The 25,873-nt window shown below is 38.9% G+C and overlaps 1 protein-coding gene across 1 annotated transcript; it reads right to left on the reverse strand.

Annotated features, from left to right (window-relative positions):
• Nucleotides 1–742: 742 nt before the first annotated feature.
• LOC128369210 (NAD-dependent protein deacylase sirtuin-5, mitochondrial-like) lies at nucleotides 743–16,747 on the reverse strand. Its single transcript, XM_053330209.1, has 10 exons — nucleotides 16,647–16,747; nucleotides 15,403–15,507; nucleotides 14,773–14,906; nucleotides 14,126–14,351; nucleotides 12,719–12,806; nucleotides 12,484–12,537; nucleotides 10,861–10,984; nucleotides 10,591–10,706; nucleotides 10,149–10,301; nucleotides 743–752 (listed from the first exon to the last, which is right to left on the reverse strand). Exons 2-9 carry the CDS (start codon nucleotides 15,500–15,502, stop codon nucleotides 10,229–10,231), a joined length of 915 nt encoding a protein of 304 aa, XP_053186184.1. The 5' UTR covers nucleotides 15,503–15,507; nucleotides 16,647–16,747; the 3' UTR covers nucleotides 743–752; nucleotides 10,149–10,228.
• Nucleotides 16,748–25,873: the final 9,126 nt, after the last annotated feature.

Consider the following 25,873-nt stretch of genomic DNA (forward strand, 5'->3'; position numbering starts at 1 on the left):
TCTTCCTTTTCCTGGTATCCTCACTCACACAGATGGATTCACAGATGCACATAAGGATGAGAGAGAGGAAAGCAGAATTAATAGATTTCTCATCTGTCAATGTTTTCAGACTATGATGAAATCCTCATCCCAGAGATAGTGCTAAACTGGCAGCTATGGTTGGCACAGACACGGGGTAACATGCTTGCATACCACTCATTGTATGATATCTGTGTTGCCAATGAGGCAGCCACCCTCACCATCAGCACCCTTTTGGTATTCAGGGGGTGGTGTCTCATTCATTACTAGGGAAAGATTAGTCATCCATCACAGGCTGCCATTACCATGAACCATCAGTGCCAGGGAGGGTGTAAGAAAGTGACAGATGGATGGCCCATGCCAAAGTCCAGCACTCTACCATGCTACCAGGACTCTCACATGGCCTCTGTCCCTCTTAGCTGTTTGTATTCTAGCTTTTACTGATCTAACTCAGCTATTGAATGAGTGTATGAAGTGTGACAGGTAAACAAAGAGTAATAGAAATGGATGGGGTGAGCTAAATAAAAAGCTATAGCCTGCTCATGGAGAAACATCCAAACAAGTGTTTTATGATTGTAATTTGTAAACTTTTTCGCTTCTCTGTGCACAAATGGCTCAAGTGAGTTGATATTAAAGCTGAAATGATTGGTCCATTAACCAATTAGTCAATCGACAGAAAATTAATCTGCAAAAATGTTGATAATTGTTCAAGTCAATTATCAAGCAAAAATGCCAAACATCCTGCAGTTACAGCTTCTAAAATGTGAGGTTTTGCAGCTTTTCTTGCATTCTGGAGATGTTACTTTTGGCTCTTGGAAATTGTGATTTATCTATTTTAGTATATTAAAATAAAATAAAAAACAATAAAAATAGGTTATAAATTAATAATGACAGTAATCTTCAATTTGCAGGCCTAGTTGATATTATTTCTGAAATCTTACGAGATGTGTGAAATTCTTGTTGTCACACTAAATGTTCGACCAAGCTACAGCTCTGTTGCTGTGTCCATCCAAGGCCCTTACCTATCCCTCTCGCCTGCCTGCCAGTCTCACTTTTCTGTGTTATCTATCCCTTCTCCCTAGAGAGAAAGATGTGGGGCACAGGATGTAGGACACATTGCTTTTAGGCTGATATTATGTCTCATCCACAAGGTTTTTACACTGAGAAAACACTGATATGTCCGAGCAAAGGTGACATGCAAATTAACCAAAAACAGTGTAATCATTTATAGTATGTTGACCAGCGTGTAATAAATCTGGCATCGATTTAATGTCATCACCTTAATCAATATTTCAATATTCCTTGTTTAGCAGCTCCCCGCTTAATCTCAATAATGAACGCTGCTGTTTTTCATCGCACATTTTTTTGAAGCAAATGTCAAACTGTGCATTCAAACAAGATGGAAATCTGACATTCAGATTGCCATTTATGTATCTGCACATGCAGGTTTGTACTTTTTTTTTGACTGTTGCTGATTGACAGCTAGTTTATTTGCATTTGTGTAAAGGCGTACAGTATACCCACAAGGACCTCTTGGCCTGTTTGTGACCAGGAACATTGGGGGCAATGAGAGCTGAGGCATTGTACAGTACAAAAGTGTTATTCCTTCTGCTTTTTGATGGCTTCAGGTATAAGTGCATGGTCACACTCTGCCAGCCCTCATCTTCTGAGAACAAAGAGAGGTCTTATGGGAGTTCACACACCAAAGCTGTACTCCAAGGGTATCGGGTAAGGAGACAGCAGCCTGCTTCCTGCTGCATGCCTCTCCACTAAAAAATCGTCTCCACTTCATCTGTCTGTTGTTCTATTCCGGTCTCTTGCTCTTTCATCTCACAAAAAAATCCTCTCACACTGAAAAACATGAAACAGCTGAGCATCTGAAATGATGTAAAAACAGCTGATTATGTATCTGACATATTTACATTGCAAAATCGTTATTTGAATAACAGCTTGATGACTCAACAGCTTGAGCTCTCAAGCAATTAAAATCTTCTCCGCCACATGTCAGTTGTATAGCTTCTTTCCAAAAACTGATCTATAACATTTAGGAGATCTTACAGTAGCAAATGCTTGCTATCAAATTTGTTTCTTATAGAGCCTTTGGTCAATATCTCAAATGTTTTCTTGTGAATTGAGCGCTGAGAAATATCACCCTCTCCCCTCTCTCTAAAATGCTTCAAAAAGATTTTCACAGCCCCTCATTCTCCAACCAGCAGGGTGTTTTTGAATATGGAAACAGATAGCTTGCATGGTATTGGTTTGGTCTGAGATAAAAAGGATAAAAAGTGGATGAATGAAAACAGCTGAGCACATCCAAAAGAATGTTCAGAGCTGCTACCTAAATAGTGCTTTACACTGTCATCAAGTGATGATCTGTAATGATAGCCCAGCAGCTGGTAAGTCCCACCAGTGTCCAGATGTGGTTGAAGCGTTGCTGGTCTTATAATCACAGACACATTGGCTCAACACCAGCAAATGAAACAGCCAAGGCAGACCCCAGAGGAACTGGCAATGTGTGTTGTGAATTAGCTAATGTCAGCTTTAATTAAAAAGTGCTAAGGAAAAACATTTTTCCACAGCAGTCAGGTGTGCTGCTCCTCTTTCCTCAGAGAAACAGCCACATCTTGGAAAGACAAGAGAAAACATGCCAAATATGAATGGTGGAGAACTCAAGAATATGGGCTTTATATACATATTACATTGTGTTTCTTTCACAATATGGTGATCAATCTAATCATTTTCTTTTGCTCATGAAATAGAAGAGAAAGTATAAATTAAATATGGCCACAAGTCAGCAATTTTTCAAATAAACTTAAAAAGAAATGAGTCCAAATCTAGCCTTGAGCAGCAACCTGCAGAACTCCATTTGTCATGGCTGAAAACATAATGCGCACATAATTACCAAATCAAAACTGGACGCGGGGGAAAAATCCACAAGCTTATCCTTCATTCCTCCTCAAAACACCTCCCGTATACAGTCACAACAGATACATGTAGAAGCTATATTATATCCCAGATTCCATCATGATTGAGATGTAATGCATCTTTTGATGGACCTTTTGATGACAGCAAGGTCACTAAATGTTTGGACTGCACAGAAAAAATCTTCATATAACACAGTTCAGTCTTGTCAGGTAAGTACTGCTGAAAATGTGTTGGTCACAGACACATTCTCAAGTAGATAGACGATGGCACAAAATGTTAACAGCTTGTTGTTACTGTTTCGCTTTCAGGATCCTGTCCTGTAAAAAGCATCAACACCGTGTAATAACTGCAGATATGCAGCAAGTGTTACTTTTGAATTGTGATCCAGGAAGCAGCATTGTTTAGAAACACTTTTTATGTAAAATATTCAATAATTCAATGTTTTTTTCATTTTGTTTTTGGGGTCAGCGGCCTCATCTCCATTCAGGAAATAATTTTTGGTTTCACAGGATAATTTCTGAAATATATTATTTTAACATAAAAATGATCTTAGATGTATGAGTATTTTGCATTCCTTTTTTCAATAGTAATGTATGAAAGGTTAAACAGTTGGAAGGCAAAACCTGCATGAAATATTAAATATTTACAAATAGCACAAGCAAAATTCAATATTTGGTGTCAAAATTCATTGTCTTGCATTTTACATCTTCAACATGAGGCTGGTTATATCTTCATCTGTTCCCTTTTTAGCAGCTGTTAATGTGAAAACCACTGACACAGTCTACATTTTTGTATTTTAACTGAGAGGGAAATGTAGGTCAAACCTGGCTTTCTTAAAAATTGCACTTAATGCATCACCATCAAACGTAATCCTGGTGCAGTATCTCCCTATCCCTAAACAATACACACAATATTATCATGACATGACAGCTTGCTGATTACAACCTTTTGCTTATCAACCTACATGTTTGTGGGACGCATTCTGTGTCTCCTCCATTACAGACAGCTCTATCCTCCTAATCTTCCACTCACATCAGCATTGCTAATGAGCCCAACAGCGAGAGTGTACTCTTTATGGAGAGATTTATTTCAATGGTAACCTCTGCTGGAACCACAATTTGTGTAAAGAAAGTTTAATACTCAGGATTTTACTCATACTATTCTTCTTTAATAAGATGTGGATTACTGTTTGGACGCTTCCTGTACAACAACTCAAACTTGTGAGTCGGTCAGATTAATACTAAGCTGTTTTAAAGTATTGTGCTGTAGGCCTGAATTCAATTCTACAGAGTAGAACCTCTGATGACACTGAGCACTGAAAAATGAAGACACAAGGTCAGAAGCTTGTTGTTAATGACAAGAGGTAACAACTGTGCCCATTTCGCATGTGCATCTGTGTGCAAAGCTTTAGGATGGATCAATAGCCATCAGGTGCATGAGATTCAAGTGCAGCACCCTCCCATTGTGAAATCCTCTTAAAGCTTCTGATAGTTCAAGTAATCTGGGAGAGGCAATGTGTGAGTGAATGTGTGTGCGTGTGTTTGTCTGTGTGTATTTGTGTCCAGTCCATGTGCCTCAAACCCCTCCCACTATGGCTGCTACCAAAGTATCACGTGCCACACTGAATCTGAGCGCCTCAGTGTAGGCCAGTGTTCACTGTGCAGCACATGAGGTAGGAGATAAAGACAAAGAAAAAAAAATAGGTAGTGTGAAATGCAACACCACACCAACCTAACCATTGAAATCAACTGTACTGCTTTTATTCTAACATTTAACCAGGCTGTTCAGGCTATCAAAGGGGCTATCGAATCAAGATTCCAACTCTGGCCTTAATTTAGTAGTTTAATGGCCATTATCTCTAACAGTTCTGATGAAATCCTATTTACCAGTAATTGCGGAAAACATAGTGGGAACATAGTGACTTCACCACAGCAAAGTGCAATTAGGAAAGAAACAAGCACTCAGACAATCAGATGGGTTGGAAACAAGCTAACAACTTTAGCTATAAAACACTTTTTGTGGTGAAACTAAAAGTGAGCGAATCTCAAAAACTATGGTATGTTTTAACCATTCACCTTCTTTTAAATATTCTGTTTGGCTAAATTTGGAGAGATAATTCCTTATGTTCTTGTCTTTGTCTCATCCGACTTTAAAAAAATGTTGCACCATTCCGAGATCTTACCAATCAACACGAGTACTATTAATACAGGTAGGTAACTACTAAAATAAGACGCAAGTTGTATGACACCAAAATGTGTCATTTTAGCATTTTTCAGCTCATTATCTTGATTTTAACAACCTTGTGTCCAGTCGCAGCAGCTGTATTCAATGAAAAAGCTCTGATAAATCCTCTGTACGCTATGAGCTCAGCACCAATTGTCACAAAGATAAAGTTATCAACCAGCTGGTGACCATAGTATAGGGAGTCTAGCAGCTCAGGCTAGTTGATGGAGACCAAAACAGAGCTACAATGACAGTAAATGTTAGTCTAACTAAAATTAGTCAAGTAAGCAAAACCATGATTCAAAATAAATGCTAATGTTGATCCATGTCTACTGGATGAGTAAATTAACAACTTACTTCTAATACAGTTGCCATATCAACATTATAAGGGGATGGCATCTACATTTGGCTTGAATTATTCACTTTCATTATTAGGCCAATCTGGGACAAATGTTTGATTTTTGAGAGAACAAAAGTTCTTTATATTGGGTCATAGATTTGTCCTTCACAGTGACATTAAATAACAGTCATTTAAATTTGGGATTGTGTAAATTTATATAATTAAAAAAACGAATTAGCTGTAAATATCCGCATGCCAACCACATGTTTCTGGCTAGTAGCAACTTGACTATGTAGAAATCATACTACTTTGGAAGTACTCTGTCACTTAAGGTTACTTCAGCTGAATTGAAATGAGAAAGAGAGAAAGATAAAGAGAGACAGGGGCAGACATGAAAAGTGTGAAATCTAGAGACAGAAAGAGATGTGAGCACTGCAGGTTAACAGACACCTATACAATGAATATTGAGTGGGTCATATGAGGTCAGTTAGAGACTACTGATCAAGGAAACTGGCACAAACAGGGCCGGCTGATTGGAGGCCTAACGGATGCGACTCAACAACACTTGGAAAGGCCTGATGTTAAATAGAAAGTGGATATTGAATTTCAAAGACACAAACAAGATTCAGCAAGCAGGGTGGGGAGAGCTCCATCCTATGTGTGCCTTGTGCCACTCTCACAGAAGCCAAATACTTCTCTAAGCGAAATGGGGCCTGGTGATCAATAAGAAGGAGAAAGTGGCTGCTAGCCTCGATCCTAATTAGTGCAGGGTTAGAGCAGATTAACTTGCACCTGATCCCCCATCTTAGCCTTTCTCAAACAACAAGTCTCTTCCAATCAGGCTACATAGATGCACCGGTATAACTCAGGGATATGCTGTGGCAATGGCAATGACACTTCAGCCGGTATATGAAAACTGGCTTTTGGCTCTTTTCCTCACCTCAGTTTTATTAATAGTTGGCTGTTCATCATCTCATTGTGAGAATATCAAGCTTTCATCACAGAGGTTCAAACATAAGGGGGGTGGGGGGTTTCTAATGGCAACGAAAGGATTAACTGTAAAGCTTTGTTATCACAGCCAAGACTGTTAAACACACATAGTTCAGGGAAAGGTTAGAAAGAGGAGACTGTGAGGAGATTAGTATGTGTTGCTAGCACTGTATATGTGTGTGTATGTGTATGAAGGTGTGTGAGTTTGCATGTGATACAAAGCCCTGCAGTGTTGTGAATTGACAGTTGCTATAAATAGAAAATACCTAGGCCTTCTTAAACTGCTGCCATTCGGTTTTCTCTGAACTATACAGCTGGTTCTAAATATCGTAAGGTTATTTTTCATCTTATTTTGTCATATGAAATTTTTTTCCAACTAATAAAGAATGCCACACCTGACCTTCCTGAATATGATAAAGTGGCATTTATACTGTACGTACATAATGAATATGATTACTTAGGTTAAGATTTAAACCAACTAACTACAAAGATATCAGATCTATAACCCTGTTATTTCTTGCATAAAATTATTTACTGTATCAAATGTCCTTTGAAGGTCAATTAGGACCACGCCTATACAGTATATAACCTATTGTCCTATCAGTCAGGTGAACATGGACTGGCTGTGGAACATCTTCTGAACCCAGACTGGTATTAAAAATATTGTATTTACTTAAATAAGCACCAAGCTAGTCATTAACCAATTTAAAAAATGTTTTTGATGCCACAGGGAGGATTGAAACAGATCAGTAACACTGTTTCCTCCAACAGAACAACTTTGACCTGCTTTAATGCCCTGGCAACAGTAGCCTGGCTGACAAATTTAAAAATATGAGTATGTGATGATATAGCAGCCATCTATGCAATGTTATCAATCTCATTAGCTTCATACACAATGTGTTATCCATCCTTTAAAATGTAGTTAAAATGTAAAAGTAGTTATTTTAGACTTGCTCCAGTAACGGCATTAGTATTTTAACAAAATACCTCTGTTTCAAAACACAGATTTTGTACTACTGAATAGACAGAGTGATCCATGCCATGCCTAACGGACATTGACAAGCTCTGTGTAACTGTAAAGCTACAGTATGTGTATCTGTGTAATGTTCACAGCTACTCAACCAGCCTGACCTGGTTTGGGCTGACACTTCTGCCAGTCTGCATACAGAGAGAAAAATCATACCAGTGCACATACAGGGCAAACACACACACATTCTTCCCTCTGGTGCAAGTACACACACAAAGACACACTCATCCAACTCCATCAGATACCACTCTCAGCTTTTTTTTCAAACACAGAGACTCTAACAAGACAAGTCATGAAGTCAATCACACATACACAGACACTCACATTAAAACCAATATATGCCTCCACACAGACACACACACCATCTCCCGGTCAATCTGCCTCCTCATTCAAAAAGACAGAGGGATATTTGCAGGGCTGCCACCAATGATGATGAGTCTATTAACCCCAAGGCTTTCGGGTCAGACAAGAACCTTTCCACTTGCACTTTTTCAACCCTCTGCGCTACAGTCATGAATGAGCTGCATGATTTGGGAGCAGAGTTGGCTGCTCTCTGACAGCCTTGTTCACAACAGGGCAGAAATGACTGTATCAGATGGCTGAGATTTCTCTTAAGTGCCTCTCCATGTACTTTTTCTTCTGATGACAAATGGGACTTGGCCTTACCTCTCCTTGAAGGGAAGCAGCAGTAATAGAAGAGGAAATGAGGAAATCTAATCATGGCAATGATGATAATGATGATATACATTAACAGTTGGTGATACTCAACAGAGGGATTTGATTTGGATGCTAATTGTTGAGCAGAGAAAGCAAGTGGTGAGGCGCCACAGTGGAGATGGAATAGCACTTCAGTGGAAATAGTGCAGGGTATTTTCGCAGCACATGTGCTGTTTCACCAATGTGGACCAACTGTGGCATGTTTGTGGTGCTGCAATGCTGTATGGACAAAAACGTTATTATGAGAGTGCTGAAACTACAGTGGGCATGGAATGAACTAACCCTGAGTGACGCCCCGAGATATTGAAGTTGCATTATGTACCCGTGTATGCTCACTTGCACCATTCCCTCTCTCACACACACACTAGAGCTCTCTCTTGAGATAACTCCGTTATGACTGTCATTACATTATCATAACACTGTCTAATGAACACAACCTTCCACAACTAATTTAAATGACTCCTAGCCCTCTGTCTCTCTCATTTCCACTGAATGGCTTAACCATATTATTCCAGTCAGTTAATGAAGATGAACCCCCCCCCCCCCACCACTGCATTAAACCACAATCTAAGGACCTTCCTTAGCCCTACACAAAGGAAAAGAGAAATTGAAGGAAACCCCTCAGCTGAAGACTCTTTCCTGCAAGCAATCATTTCAATTAAAGATTTCAACAATAACAAAAAATTCTCAATAATACTTAAAAGTGGTACTATTTTACACTTCAAACTGTTCCCATTTTCAGCATCATTATTATTGACACCAACACTGTTTCCTCAACTTGGATCAGCTACTAAGAGAAGAATCTAAATGGATACAAGGATGTTGTGTTCCTCTCAGAGCAGAGTTATATATTACTATATACTCTACATTTGGGATAGAAAGCTAGATGCTGGCATCTACTGTTCCTTTTTAGCACATACAGTATACTCCACTGTGGGTCAACAAAAGCCTTGTATAATGCAGAAAATAATCCACAAAAACAGCAAATATATATTTAGTGTTTTAATTATTGCATTCGGCATCATTGCAATGGCAATTTTAATAAAGTACATTCTGAGAAATTGTATGATCATAAGCAAATATGTAAAGAAAAAATATCATCTTTAATTAAATATTTGATTGCTTTCATTTTTTTTAAACAATGTACATCTACAGTGACTGAACACATTTTGTTCAAAAACAGGCATTTAAATGTGTAAAAAATATATCAAATGTATCACGAATAATCCATGACATGTAACTATACTGACAGACTAATAAACAGCCAAAGAGCACAAGGAGGGAATAATGCTGATTCGGGCTATGCTTGAAAATATATTTCCATCTCTCTATCCTCTCTGTCCTTGGTCAACAGCAAAACTCTCTACACTAAATCTCTGTAACAGCGGTTGATTTGCACTTGAGGTTTAAAGCGAGAATTTGGTCAAGGTTGTGTAAACAGCTTGAAAGGCACAAGATTAAGTTATGGTCTGTACATCTCTTCATTCATTGGAAAGAATGAGTAGGAATATGCTCCACTGGAACCGGAAGTAGTATGTTGTTCCATTGTACCGCCTAATTTTAGAGCATAGTATATCCAAAATATAGCAAACTCACCAGCAGTGAATAATATGATATGTAAAGAATAGCAACACCTTCTGTTATGAGGAGATAGCTTCCTATGCAATTAACTACATACATAGCGCATTCCCTTTGTTATATCAAACTTCTTAATACCTGCATAAAATCTACACAGCAAATATGTAAAAGATACAATATCCCATTTTCAGTTTAGTGAACTATATATTCAAGTATTGACAGATCTAAAAAGACAACTTACACACAAGCCTCCCTCTGCCAAGCTTAAGTAATTTTAAGGCAAACATTTGGACTGAAAAAAATGCAATGAAAATATTAATATTAATATTAATGAAATATTACAGCTTTGGCTTGCTTTAGACTGTAGAAGAGGCCACTGATGGTTGTCTGTTAAATCAGTCCCACTGGGCTTAAATAACCTCTGACTCATGTCGTGTCAAGGCAGGAGGCAGTGTAGTTCCACATGGACCCTGGAAATGGTACCTGTGCCACATCGCAGATAAATTGAAAGACAAGGAGATACTTAAAATTAGAACATTTGAAAGTCATGCAGTCATGCTAGGAGTTAGAAGAACCTAGTGACTGATTAAAGATGACAAATACTGTGAAGTGGACTCTATGTGCCTCTGCTGCTACTGAATCTCACTAATAATGAGTATGTGCATGGATCATTAGCTGGTATAGTTTCACTTTCCATGAACACTTTCTCATGCTACCCTCATTCATTATAGACCCAAATAAATGGCATAGTTGAATCACTTGATAAACTTACGTGAAGTACTCAGTTTTTGGTGTTGTGTGCGTATTAAATTCCGCCACTGGGATGCCTCTGGATGCAACCCGTGGGCCAAACATGGCTGCTGGGTAAACGATTGAAGACGTGCCCACCTACAACGGGTTAACAACGGGGGACAATGACACTTAGTTTATCTTGAAATTCATGTCAAAACATTGCATTTTCTGAACAAATATTGTGTTATATAATGGTATTACACAAGAATGGTATAAGGCATGTACACACATAAAGACGAGGATAACTCACCACCAGACAGAGATCACAGATTTCCAGTTCTTTTTCCACTTTGGTCAGGGTATGAGAGTCCAGAGTCTCCCCGAAAAACACAACATTAGGCCTCAGCAGACCATGGCAGTCATTGTCGTCACACCTTGATACAGCAGCATTAAACAGTCTTTACTTGATTAATTATGTGTGTCACAGTCCATAGATGGCCTAAGAAGTTGAAATATTCATAGTACACCACTGCCCCCAAGTGGAAGTCCTAACTTCACTATTAACACATGAGGATCAAGTAAAGCATAAGGTTTCCCCAAACCATAATGAAAACTCTTGTACAGACGTGTAAGTGAGAGATTGGAGTTTAGATGAGGCTGAGAAGACCAAGTAAAGATCCAGCCAGAGATAAGTACTCGAATCAGAGGACAAATTTGCACTGCACTTTTCATTTAATTTGTGCTGAAACTGATTTAATAAGACAGCAGCTCATTACACAACCAGGTCCCAGTGCCTGGGACCTTCCTCAGGCAACAATCTGTAAAGTGAATGAGAACAGAGCAGCACAGTTCAGTGGTTGGATTTGACTATATTTTAAAATTATAATGTAGTGATGCTGCACAGAAACTCTCATTAAGTAAGTAAGTCCAAGGCATTTATCTAGATGAATTTGATTTCTTATTAAATTATGTTATAATCTGCAGCCTAATTTGCAGGTCAATTTATATTAGGATACAATGTAACAGCACAGTAGATATTAAATAAACTTAAAAGAAAATAAAGAAGAACTGGGACAAAATGCAAATCACCACTTTTAACAAACTACTGCAAGAGATGGTGAGAGATCTAAAAGAAACAGAGAGCAGAGCAGGAAGGAGCAGCAGGTCCAACAGAAGCTAAAAGTGGAGCAGGTGGAGGGTGGAGATGGTGGCTCATATGACTGATGTCTCAAAGACAACTAGAAAACTAAAATAACACTCAAATATATACAGTATTCAGTTATTGTGTTTATTTGTTATTATTGGGTCAATCTTTTTCCACTGCCATTGTGATTTTTCCTAAATTCTTACCCATCATAACCCTCCTTTTAATATTTCCTTTTTAAAACACTTACATATGCTCGTAATAGACAGAGAATTTTCCATGTAAAACTGGCCCGCAGAGATTAAGCAGATCTTGAAGGACCAGTGTGTAGGATTTAGTGGCATCTAGTGGTGAACTTGTAGATTGCAACTAATTTCCAAGTGTGCAAGACAATCTAAGCTGGGTGCGAAAAACTCACAAAGGCAAAAGGCCCTCTCTAGATCCAGTGTTTGGGTTGTCTGTTCTGGGTTACTGTTGAAACTTGGTGGTGAAACAATGGTGGTCTCTGTGGAGGAGGACCCACTCCTTTTTGAGATATACAGGGCTTATTCTGAGGGTTCAATCTAATTAAAACATTAGCTTCATAATATTGTATTATGAATATTATATTCAATTTATGCTTCATCCTGCTAGATGCCACTACGTTCTACACACTGCTCCTTTAATATGTAAATCTGAAGGAATGCAGAGTCAGCATTACTTATTTATATATTTATATATTATAAAAGAATAAAAGGCTTAGTAAATCTGGCACTCAATGTCACTGATATGAAATGAAAGTATTCCCACCTTGGCAGTTTATCCACAGGAATCTGGGCATCAGCAACATCTGGTCCAGGTGCTCTGTACATGCAGAGATCAAACACAGTGGGTTAAATGGCACTTTATACACATCAGGGTCAGCTTTATCCACACAGAGGTCAAGCTGAAGTGATCAGGCTACAAATCTTGTGTGTTTATCAGTGTGTGGTGTGTGTGTGTTTGTGTGGGCGCGCGCACATGTATACTCCAGACTGCCTCTTACCCTTTGTCCTTAAGGGCAGCACATATGGGGCTTTGCTTGTTCACGGTCACATGTCTACAACTCACACAGCGTGTCTCCATCAGACTGCCTGCAGTTACACACAGAAAACACAGCTGTTTTTCATTTGGACCCTGTGGAGTCACAGAAACATCTCCTTCTCCACAGATTTTTTTGACAACACTAGTTTCATGTCTTGACTCATACTTAATGAAAGCAAGTCTTTTGTAAAGAAATGATTATGTACTCATTTTAAGACTATTTTGCGATAATGTTGGAATAATCATGTAAAGGTGAAAACCACTCTACAACGAAGTGAAGTGCAGCTTAAACTCATTTTACCACAACACTCTCTGGAGTTGGTCCACTGACATTAAGTAAGAAAATAACTGTGGGTCCATGTGGTGTTTGTTTGAGAGACTAACAAATGTTCCACATCCCAGTAGAACCACAATGCTGCTGTCAAAGTTTCCATTAGTCAGCAACTGTGGAGCAGCAGATTTAAGCAATACATTATAGAGTTATATTTGATTTTTCCCAACTATTTATTTATTTATTGCCTCTAAATGGCAACTTGTTCAAATTAAAAAATTAAAACTTAATTGTACATTATTTAAAATATGTGAATTTCATTTAGCATTAATTTTAGTATTTCAAGTCAAGTCAAGCTTTATTTATAAAGCACATTTAAAAACAACCTCAGTTGAACCAAAGTGCTGTACAGTTATTAAAATACAATTTAATCATACACAAATATAATAATAAATAAAACAATAAAAGGAATAGTAAGAGCTCAATTTAAAAAACTGTAAAAGTAAAAATAAAAAGCCAAGGATTCTCGCCTAGCTGGGACTGAATACCAACGAGACAAGATGGGTTTTCAGCAGTGTCTTAAAGTGTTCAACAGACTGTGCAGCTCTAACGTGGAAAGGTAGGCTGTGCTACAGCTTTGGGGCCACCACTGAGAAGGCTCTGTCCCCACGAGTAGAGAGTCTGGACCGAGGTACTGCCAGGAGCAGCTGGTTTGTCAACCTAAGTGCTCTGGAAGTACTGTGAGGCTGTACAAGCTCTGATAAATAAGATGGTGCCAGATCATTTAAACACTTAAAAACTATTAATAAAACCTTGAACTGGATCCTAAAATTAACAGGTAGCCAGTGCAAAGATGAAAGGACGGGACTGATATGATCACGCCGTTTCTTTCCAGTCAGCAGGCAGTCGGGTGCATTTTGGACTACCTGTAAACGGCGCAGTGCTGACTGGTCGAGACCAACAAGCAAAGAGTTACAGTAGTCTAAGTGGGATGTAACAAAGGTGTGAATAACTTTCTTGAATTTATTTAGCCTTTCCAATAAAATAATTCTACAATTATTACAATCATGACTGTGATGTTCTGTCTCTGCCTCTCACCATGAATCTTTAGCACATGTTTGGACCCCGCGTGTCGGTGCAGGTCGTCAATGCACTGCGTGATGACTACCACAGAGCGTCCCTGTTTCCTCAGCCGGGCCTCACACTCTGCTATAGCCAGATGAACAGCACTGGGCTTTTTGCTCAACGCAAGCTCCCTTCTGTAATGGTAGAACTCCCAGACTCGTGATGGGTTGCGAGAGAAGGCCTCTGGAGTAGCCAGGTCCTAGGAAAGCATCCACATAGGCATGTTTTTAGGTCAAAGCTCAAAGGCTAAGAAAGCAGCATTCAAAAGTGTGATGAAATGCAAACAGATGATGAAATGCAATGTATATTAGGTTTAAACACCTCAAATAGGGAGATAGATTATATCTTTTTGATTGAAAGACAATTTTTCAATTCTTTTCTGAAGAGAAATCTTGCTGCAACCCACAACATGAATCCATATTATGCAACCATTAAGATAAATCCACTGAGCTGTGAAAAGGTGTTATGTAAACATAAAATGCACCTACTCCACAGCAACAACTCTCCACAGTTGAAAATGAGACCAAATACAAAACTTTGACCAAAATAAAATCACAATAAATTAATTATACACAGGTTTTTATGAGTATATGCACTTGTTATGATTTTTTGGAAATTACCTGTGACTGCCACTTCCTCCATTTCTCATTTTCTCCCCTGAAGGTTGGTACTCCACTTTCTGCACTCACACCTGCTCCTGTGATGATTGCTATATGCCTGGCTTTGGAAAACACCTTGCGGAACTCAGACATGTCTAAGAAAGTAAGAGGAAAAACTAGGTTTGAATATATAACCTTTAGATACCAATCAAAGTCAGACAAGTAACAGTTGAGGCAGCCAAAAGCCATACACTGTGTCTATTATTTATAGATATAATATTATATCTAATATTTGATAACAATTTTTAGCTTTTAAAAACATCCCCCGCCTCACAATATCAAAATCAGTACTTACTGATACTGTTACTGATAATCATAAGTAGTTTACTATTTATTATTTATACAGTATATCAAACAATTCTTGGTGCTTCTCCCACAGACTTGAGCTGCAATGAGTTAATTATTACATCTGCCAACAATATTTTTCCCTTTGTTAATTAGTAGTCATACTTTATTTGAACATGTAATGTTTCTTTAAGGAAAGATGACCCACGTGGCTGATATTCAAAGTTTAAAACGGGGCCAGTACTGACCTGACACACCAGCAAAGCTACATAATATAATCCTTGAATCTAACAATTTTCATTTTACCAGAGCTAGGTCTTGCTGCCTCCATCAAAGGTCCTCCCGTCGCATGCGTAGAGCACATGCGAAGACCAAATGCAATGACACCTCGATGTTGGAGCAACATTGTCACTATTGAATAGAAAACAATAAACAGAGAGTAAAAAATTAGTATGAAATTATTGAAAAGTTGTGGGATACGTTTACAAAATGATCCACAAGACTTGTAAGTAGAAATATCTGTTTGATGAAAAGTGCACCCATAAAGACAGTGTTTTCAGTTATGACTATTAAACTTAAAGCTACAATAAAATGTTGGAACATTTAGGGGTGGGTGATATGGACAAAATCAGATATCACAACAATATTGTAAGGATGGACTACTGCTACTGGTGTTTTCACAAAATATTTACTCAATGACAGTTTTGATAAATAATCATCATTAATGTGGATATAATGACCAAGTGTGTAAAGACAAATAATAGAATCGGTAGAACAATCTATTCATCACTTTACTGTAATGCAGCCTTTAAACCTGGAAAACTATGTTATGTACTACAGTATGTAAAAATATGCTGTTAAGTATGGCACTTCAGGATTGACTTAAGTAGTAAGAAAAGCTAGCCTGTGTTTGTGCAATTGACTGTACAAAGTTTTCTTTCAAACAACACAACTTCAACATATTAACATGAACACACAAGCTTCAAGAATGTGGTTGTGCAATCATAGCAGTGACATTGTTCTCCTGTTTAATGTAGGCCACACTACAGTAGCTACAAAAAGTAAGGCAGCCTGGATTTTGGCACCGATTAAATGCATAAAAATGAATAGGTGTATTGTAGTAAAAGTAAAAAGCAGCTTTTAAGACAAACTATAGCCAACACACTTGGGCGCACCCTGTGTTACCAATACAAGAACAGTTTGTGTCGAAACAGGTTTTCCAGGTTGATCAACTTAGTGTGTAAAAAAACAACTTTGAGTCCAAGCAAGTGCCGTGCAACTAAAGTCATTGGCACAAGTTACACTCATCATTACAGCTGTTTGTTGGCCACCCTGGATACGCCCCCCACCCCCCAAATGTGAACGTTAACTTTAGCTGACATTATCCTTCATAAAACTCCTCACAAGAGGTTGCTCGTAAGGTTACTCGTGAACAACTGTTAGCTTGTTGTTGTGCTCGCTGTCACATAAAAAAGGAACAAACGTGCACATAGAAACGTGTTTTTTCCAGATACCCTAAACGAAAACATGACCAGTATGAGAGTACTTACCTTTCTAACGTGTTCAGACTTTCCGTGCTGGGTAATGCTCGCACTTTGTGGTCGGAGAGAGTCGTAGAGCTTGCTTGTTTACCTCTATCACTGCAATTAACTGGATAGGTCGTAAACATGCCACACTGTCGTAAATAGCGTGTCAGAAAAAAAGCTGAGAAGCTGAAGTACAAATGGAGGCGAGGAAAGAGGAAAAAGTGTGCAGTTTAGGCGGGCCATCTGGTGGCGGACTTCAGTACGTGTGATTCATCCAGGATGATTCATTCATTCTCAAAATGACTTCCGTTTTTTGTGTTTTATCTTGAAAATAGGTTTAAATAAAAACAAAGGCAACAGCATGTGTGTCTGTGGATTGTGTGTGCATGTGTATATCTGTGTGTGTGTTTGTGTGCGTGCGCAGCTAGTGTTGGGAGTAACTAGTTACATGAAATAGCGTTATGTAATTTAATTGTAATCCATTATATTTACTGAGAAAAAATGTAAAATGCGTTACAGTTACAGTTACAGTTACTTACTTACTTACTACAATTTTTTGAAATCAATATTTTTTTATATTTTGTAGCCTAAATAAATCAAGTCGTGAACTTTATTTGGATGATCACACATGGGCTTAAATTGGGTCAAAGTACCAATTATGCCTATGGCAGACTTTTGACTATTTTCATAAAATATCTTTATTTTGTATTCCAAAATATCTTTCACATAATTTATTGGGTATCCATGATGGGCATAATGAGTAGCCTACACTTGCCCTAATAATAAGAATAAGAATAAGAAGGAAAAAGAGAGAATTCGACAGACAAATAATCTGACATTGCCACTCAAGTCTTATTGTGCTTTTGTGATTTTATTGTGTTTATGTGTATCCTGCTTTGCGGAGAAAAAAAAATTAACTGTTTGCTTATCTAGGCCTATATAATGTAAAACTTAATTTTGCATTACAAAGAATACAATGAGGATAGCCTAGGTCTGTCACACATTAGATTTACTAAGATTTTTTTTTAATGGCATTATATTGCCATTTTTAGGACATTTATTTTGATTTTTTCTCTCACTGTACCCATCTATGCTGTGCTCCACCAACGCCTCTCTCTCTCTCTCTCTCTCTCTCTCTCTCTCTCTCTCTCGCTCTCTCTCTCCCCCCCCGCCCCCTCTTTCTCTTTCTCTCTCTCCCTCCACCCCCCTCGATGTGTGTGTGATCTCCCTCCTCTTCTACATCAACAGCTACCTCCCACAGTGCTAGTGGCCGCGGTTCTGCGTCTGCCCCGGTCGGCCAGCAGTCACTACCGGACACTGGTTCAAATTGATGGCGACTTCTCCAGACAGCAGCACAGACCGCCGACTGATCAGGAGACTTCGCTCAAAGAGCGACACCCCATATCTTGTTGAAGCCCGGCTCTCCTTCAACCTGCGGACAGGTAGGCGCTTATGATCCATCCTGCCCCCAAATCTTCACGTTAGATGTTATGTCGTTATGTGGATGTGGACTGTGGGGGGAGGGGGGTTATTACCCGAATTTAAAAATATGACTATACCCTAGACTCTGGTATTCCTGAGGACTTGTGTTACAGTTGTGCTGTGAAATTTATCGCTCCAAAATTTATTAATGGACTGCTGTGGGTCCATTCCCGTAAATGTGCCTGAAATGTTACGCAACTTTGTAGAATGATGCTGGTGGTTGCGTCTGGCGCAAAAAAGCATGAGGGGAAAAATCAAACTGTATCTGCATTTCCACAGCTTTGAACGCCGTTTCATGTGTGAACTGTGATTTCGTCGGCGCTTGGTAATTTATTTCTACCACTGTAATTCAACGGTGTTACATAATGTCAAGAAGCTTCAACGTGACCCATAGTAGCCCGAGATTTGGAAGTGGTTGTGGGACACAAAATCAGATAGGATATCCGGTTTGCTTTAAAAAAAGATTTTAATCATCGCATTTTTAACAGGTGTAACAAATCCTGCAATGATGCTGGTGGTGAATATAGTCTTCTCTCTCTATCATCCTTTTCAAAGCGGGTTGCATCCTCTGTTACCATGGTGACTTGGCATTTTATGCTGACTGAGTCAACAGGATTCAGATCTTTTGCACTACAGTGCAATTAGGATACACGTTGCGTCCACGAGACTGCCGAAAATACATCTCATGATAGTCATGTCAGTCATTTAACAATCTGTGATGGGTCTTTGTTGTTTGTACCAGTCACTATCAAGTATGATTTTCTCTTATTCGTCTCATTCATAAGGATGATTTGATTGTGCCCACATGTGTAGTGACTAGAATGACATCAGGTCCTTTGTTGTTTTTTCCCATGATACCAATATTCTGAAATACAAAATGAAAAAGTCCTATAGAGCAGTTACAACGATACAGACAATGTCTTAGCCCCAGCATTTCAGCTTGCTGGAGTCACACCCATTCATCCACTCAGCAAAATGTGTGAGAACAGTACCACGCCTATAATCCACTGTAGTGTTTGGATGTCTGCCAGGCTAGTATGTATTATGTGTTTAATGGTTTTTCGTGTGTGTTTTCTAAAATGTCTACATTTGAGTCATTTCATGTTTTAGCCTATATCCTGTAATGCCATTAGATAAGGGTGGTTTTGCTCTATTGGATGTGTTAGTGTGAAGAAACTAGGTTAAGCATTCTTTAAGGATCACATTTACAGTGATGCTATTGTGTTCTGTGGAAACCTAATGTCAAAAACTTAAGTTTAGATTTGTGACGCACAGTGTAAACATCCACTGTTCAACATCATCAGCTATTTTAATGGCAAAGCAGGTCTGTCTGTACAACTTCAACTAACAGTTATTGCTATTACTGAATCATATGTCAATCATTTTTTCTACATTATTGATTTAATATGCAGTCTCTAAGATGGTAATTGGTGAAAATGTCCATCACAATTCTCAAACCCAAAAGTGACATCTTCAAAGTTTGTCTGAAAACTAACTGAAATAAAATTAGTTTGACACCCCTGCTCTAGAGGGTTGCAGGGGATATGGAGTCCATCTCAGCTGGCACTGAACATATAGGATACATATAGTATAGAGACAACCAACAATTCATACACCAACAACTTAGAGTCACCAATTAAGATAACCTGCATGTTTTTACATCTGTGGGAGGAGGCTGGAGTACTCAGCAGTGCACCACCATGCTGCCTTTTTTACAAGGACATTCAGAAGAGTTTGTGTTATCTTAAAGCTGTGTATTCAAGAGGTTATAGTGTTTATGCCCAGAGGCTCAGTTTATTCACAGGGTGACTGCACCTTGCTCCAGTGCAGCTGTTAAGAGGTCAACAATGGTAGCTGTATTGGCAGCTCCCAGGTATGCAATATGAGCCAGGGCACTGGTGGAAAATAGCAAAGGTACTTGGTGTTGTATTTCTGTGAATGAATGAATGCTGAATAAAAAAGGCCCCCCAGCTTGTTATCTCAGATAAGCATTTGCAACTCTCTAGGCTTCTCTACTCATGCCAACAAGCATTGCCCTGTGGAGACAAGCTTGTTGTCAATGGCAGGACACTATCATTTGTCTCTATGCTCCTGTTTTTTTTATATCCCTGCTCTACAACAAGCTCATACAAAGCATGAGAATGGTACGGGGGCGATTTGTACAACAGCACTGTTGACTCACTTCCACCTGAAGAATAAGTGTAGCAGGGTTTAGCATGCTTATTGCCAAGGAAACCAAGAGTCTTGTGGTTGTGTGCTCAGGTGCTTTATAATGATAAATGGTCAGGGCTGCCAAGGACCCGAAACATGAACTAAGCAATTAGCTTTGTGTTGTTCAGGACAAGACAGTTGCTTTTGTTTGTCTTTGTTACAGTGTTTACTTTTCAGGGTCTGTATAATGTTTTAAAACCGAACATTCTACATAGATAACAAAAATGAATAAAAAGTATACAGAGTGACACAGGAGGAGGCCGGCATCAATGTTTTTGAGAAGACATTTTTTTGTAAAATTTGATGGACTGTATCCATATTTTCATCAATGAATTGCTGCTTCACAGAGAACAGAAAATGCACTTTAATATCCAACAGGTTAAATTAGGTTACAACCAACATATTGCCAGTACGGCATCTGCTTCAATGATGCAGAGTTGTGTAATCCATTTTGTTACGTAGTGAGTTTGTTTGTCTTGCCAGCTTAGTTGTTTAGATTGTTTAGCAGCGGATGCTTTATTCTCTGATGCTGAAACTGAGCTTAGTTAGCCCATACATGCATCAGTCGTCTCCATGGGGATTTAGTCTCTGTTTCTAGTTTGACTTTTGCAGAGACAAGGCTGTAGCATACAAATGATAGATACCCTATGGGATTCTAATGGAATCAGAGAGCATGTATGAAACATTGCTCTATTGCATTGCCCTGTTTAACATCTGCAATAATCTAATTTACCCCACAGTTAAATGGCTCTGTGCACAGTCACAAAGACATAATGATATAATAGCTGTCAGTGATTGTGCAGAGATCAATGTTCGTGTCACCTGTCATAAAACATTATGGGATGTAGGTGGTGTAGATGGGTGCTTGATCTACTTTACAGGTTTGATTTCAATCATTACTGCCCCTGTGAAACTGATTGTCAGCCCAGCCACACACACACACACACACACACACACACACACACACACACACACACACACACACACACACACACACACACACTGTCATCTGGACTAGCACCTGAGTGATGACCATGTTTATAGAACAAGAATCATTACTGTTTACCCAAGGATCCTGTTTATGGATTTTTAACCAAAAGATAAAGCGAGACACATACATGTGCTTTTGGGAACACATGTTTGCACACATGTATTGCGCGCTCATAATAGTCCTTTGTTAATGTGCTGTGTGTGTGTTGCCTGCTGACACAGCATCCGTCTCACTGGAAGAGCTTGTCTGCTTGTTTTTATTTGCCCATCATTCAGCAGCTTAACTACAGCCCCATCTGCTTTCTGTCTGCAGACTCATGCTACACACAAGAAACTCTCCCAATTACAGGAGCTACCTTCTTTGATACTCCACTAGCACTCTCCTGCCAAAGAGATCAGACATCTTTGGGTCTGTATCATATGTGTGCACACAGTCAACCTAACCTTTTTTCTCATGTCTGTGCCTGCATTCCTTCTTTCTTTGTCTACATTGTGATCCTGTAATACTCCTTTGTGGTTAACACTCACACAAAACTAATGCATGTCCAGGCTTTTTTTTGTCATCAGATACTTTCAGTGTAAGGCTGAATGACTAACTGGTACAAGTACAGCATGAAATGGCACTAATATGTTTTTGGTTGCTTTTTTCTAGGCACTTTGCAGACACAACACACAGGTCAGCTCCTTATAGGCTGAGGGTCTTCTCAGGTCTTCTTTGGCATATCGAACATTAGTAACAACACACCTATAATATAGATGTTAATTGTGCTGAGCATCTGGATTCTGTGTGCAGTATAAAGGTGTGGGGACAGTGGTGGCTAAAGGTCTGACTATTATACCTGGCCTGAGTGCAAATAGACAAAGTTGAAGCCAGTGTATTTGCCCTAGCTTTTGTCTTACAGTATACAGCACATGTAATGTGTATTGAAATGTATTTTTATGGTATGGACATGTGTGCATGCATTCACTGTCTTACAATTCAATTTTTATACCAGGCTCTATGTTGCAGCTAAAAAAACTCATTCACCGCCCACCACTACCTGCCTCTCTCTCTCTCTGTACTGCTCTGTGTTGCAATCTCTGTGTACAGTTAGCACCACTGTCCAAAAGGCTAGAATCAATACACACCAGATGCATGATGGGATGGGACAAATTTCTGCTGCAGAGCCAGCTGCTTTACATAGCTGCTGGTCAGGTCTAGGTCACAGCTTTTCTAACAAGACATGTATGCAGATATTTGATACTGTTTTTTGAATGCTCTGTTAATCATGTAGCAATGTTTTGCATGTAAACTCTAATGGAGTCTACAGTAACTAGATTTTTGTTTGAATTCTAAAGGCAGCAAAAGGTGACTGCAAGGTTAAGAATGAGCAGAATTTGCACCATTTCAAGATGTCAGTTATTTTTTCAAAAGAAAAGTGCATTTTAGATAAATTAGACGAGAGCCAGCGCGGAGTGCTGAATTTATAATGTTTTTTTGCAGTTTTGGTTGCAACACTAGAGGCTATTAGCAAGTGTTTAACAAAGTAGCCATAATTAGTGGCAAGAGATTTATATCAGTTCTTCCCCAATCTATCTTTCTTCTACAAACCCCATCCCCCAAACACACACATAGCATATGGCTGACATTTCAAAGCATCATATGATTTAGTAACAGCCCTGCATCTCAAAATATACACATCCATCTTTCTTACTTGGTTGCACATAGGCCTTCTTGTGCTGAAGCATCACTGGTCTGAATAAAACATGAGTAGGAGAGTGGCCAGAAAATCTGCCAACCTCTGTAGCAAGAAGGTTTAAAGAAAAGGACAGGCAGGTGTCTTCTATAAGAGCCTGCAGGCAGCTGCATCTTGCATCTTCCCAGAATCTCTCCCTCACTCTCTGTCTCGCTCTCTCTATCTCCGTCTTTTCATCTTGCTCTTTCTCTGCCACACTTGGAAGTTAGGAAAAGCTCCTGGCTGTGATGTGCTCTCCACACTTCAGCTGAAAAATAACGACTTTTTCAAAAGCCTCCCGAGCTGAAGAAAGCCGCGTGACGATGTGCTTAGTTATGGGTCGTAAGTGTGGCAGCACATTGGCCAGAGAGGGCTAAGATACTACGGCAATCTGAAGGCAGCACTGCCAAGGACCAATTATGCTGGAGGAGAGCTCCGCCTGAATCGCTATCACTCTCTGTTGCTCGTTACACTGAATTTACAACATGCAATGAATTTTGTTGGATTTAAAGACATAAAACAAAGCAGGTCAGTGCCACTGTATCCAGTCTATGTTGCCTTAGGGGTGGGTGTGGCTGTCCCTGATACAGTGACAGTTTAAATGGAAATCTCAGTGGATAGCATCAAGCAGGTGTAGACTATACAATGAACATCCATTAAGTGGATATGATGAATGTCTACAGAGTGACATTTGTTGCTGGCGTCACCAGTGCAGCTCCCATAGTGCACCAGCTCTTTAGGGTATTTCTGCTGAGTAAGAGACTTTACTGAGTCAGAATCCCTTCAACACTGCTGCAAACCTGGAACTCAATTCAATCAAAGCTGCATTGCACCACTCAGCAGTCCTTCAAAATGTTATTCTATTTCTAAGTCAGGATACATTTTGGCTCCTCCATTTTTAAACCAGGTCAATATTACTATTATGTGAAAAGGTGAAAAAAAGAATGAGCAGCACATTAATAACAATGTTCCAAACTGCTACATCCATTTTTCCTTTAAGTATAGAGGATTCATTATAAGATGTCATATGTGAATACCCAATCTTCCTTTAATCTGTTTCGTAATTAAGTGTATTACGATCAATCAATAAAGAGTAGGTGTTTTTTCAAATATTATAGTACCCTATAAACCTTGTTTTGGAGTAAAGCTCTTCAAATGAAAAAGAGATTTGAGGAGAGATATACTGTGTGCATAGTACATTATGGTAAATTATGCCTCCACTTTTCAGACAGTTATGTAAGTCTGTGCAAAGACAGACTAATAGCCCACAGGATAAACGACTGCGATCTGAAGAAGCAGAATAATTCTGTGAAATTAAATGATTGAACCAAAGGGACATTATGCTCCAATCCTTTCTCCAGCAAATCTTCCATTGTAGAATTGATTTTGTAATCTCATCACATAATAACCACATTCTCATAAACTGGAATAGGAGTAAAAGTATTTGTGTTACAAGTATCTGTGTAGGTTGCAATGACTGATATCGTTTTTGTAACATTTAGTGATAACATCTGCAAATGTGCATTCACAGAGGATTCTGTATCTACAAAGTCAATAAAATCTTATGTAAAAGTTTTAATTAAAAGCCCTGTGTGTAAGACTTGAACATTTATGGCTTTGAAGGTTCTCAATAGTAGCATCAAAAAAGACTCTCTGGCAGACAGCATTGCATGGTTAAAAAAAAAAAAAAAGGTTTGCTTGTAAAACTCTATAATCACATAAAAACATTCCACACAGGCTTTAAAACTAACTAAGCAAAACATCTTAAGCTTTCATATTTTTGTTTTACATGACAGACAAAACGGATGGAATTTTTGTGGTGATTATTTCTCTGTTGTTGTTTTTTTTAGAGAATGACATGCACCAGAGACATTGCAGTTCAAGGTCTCTTAACGTCTAAAGCACCATGTGTCCCAAAATACATTGAATTTTGAGCAAAAAGTTGCACAAACCTCCTTTTTTCATAAAGGCTTACCTACTTTTAACAGTCTCTCTAGAAAGCTGAACATGTGATGGTGGTTTTCTGTCTGTACTCTAAAAGTAAATTTTTGTTTAAAGTCTGACATTGCCAGGGAGTGAACGATTGGAGCCATAGCTTAATAAATTACAGAAAGCAGTTTTAGAATGCCTCTAACTGTATGGATCATTGTTTCATGGTCTATTGACAGTTATTCTGTACTAAAGCTTGCAATTATGACTGCAGTCATGGCTCATCATTTACTGGGAAAACTCACGTTATATAATGCTGAGCTACCTGTGCCTGAAACCAAGAGATATCAGTCTTAACTGCAGCAGAGCCATAAGAGGCCAGAGGGGCCCTGAGCTCTTTAGTTGATAGTCCACTCCACACTGTGGTCTTCATTTAGAGAGAACAGGACAGATGGAGGTTTCAGTCAGAGAATACCAGAGTGTCTAAGCAGAGAGACAAGCCAGAACATCCCAGAGGAGGGGCACAGTCTGCCTACCAGTGTAGCAGAGCTCACTGGAGATGTTGCTCTTTTGTGGGATTTCTTTTGTTTGGGTTTTCACTTGCCTGCTGTCAAATAGTGTGATTTTGTCAGTTTACAACCAAACATTATTATCACAATTTTGTCAAGCACATCATGCCCACAACCCTTTGAAAACATGCACTTACAGTAAAACAGGGAAGTCTACAGTGCTCCCTTTTCCCCCCAATATCGCACCTGTCAATAAACAGGAATAACACAAAACACTCTGTCCTTGCATCACCGTTGCATAGTTATTAAAGAGGTGTTCATTTCCTTGCATAGGCTCTTGTCTGACACCTTCTATCACCTTGCCTGCAACACTGTTTCTTAATTAGCAGACAAAATGGAGAATCCCAAACTGAGG

The sequence above is a fragment of the Scomber japonicus genome, chromosome 12, assembly GCF_027409825.1.
Source record: "Scomber japonicus isolate fScoJap1 chromosome 12, fScoJap1.pri, whole genome shotgun sequence".
Lineage (NCBI taxonomy): Eukaryota > Metazoa > Chordata > Actinopteri > Scombriformes > Scombridae > Scomber > Scomber japonicus.

Coding starts and splice junctions, on each gene's coding strand:
- LOC128369210 (XM_053330209.1), bottom strand. CDS start 15,502: ATGTTGCTCCAACATCGAGGTGTCATTGCATTTGGTCTTCGCATGTGC. Junction 12,807..14,125: donor ACATGTGCTAAAGATTCATG/GTGAGAGGCAGA, acceptor GTGTAACTGCAG/GCAGTCTGATGGAGACACGC. Junction 12,538..12,718: donor GCTGCCCTTAAGGACAAAGG/GTAAGAGGCAGT, acceptor CTGCATGTACAG/AGCACCTGGACCAGATGTTG.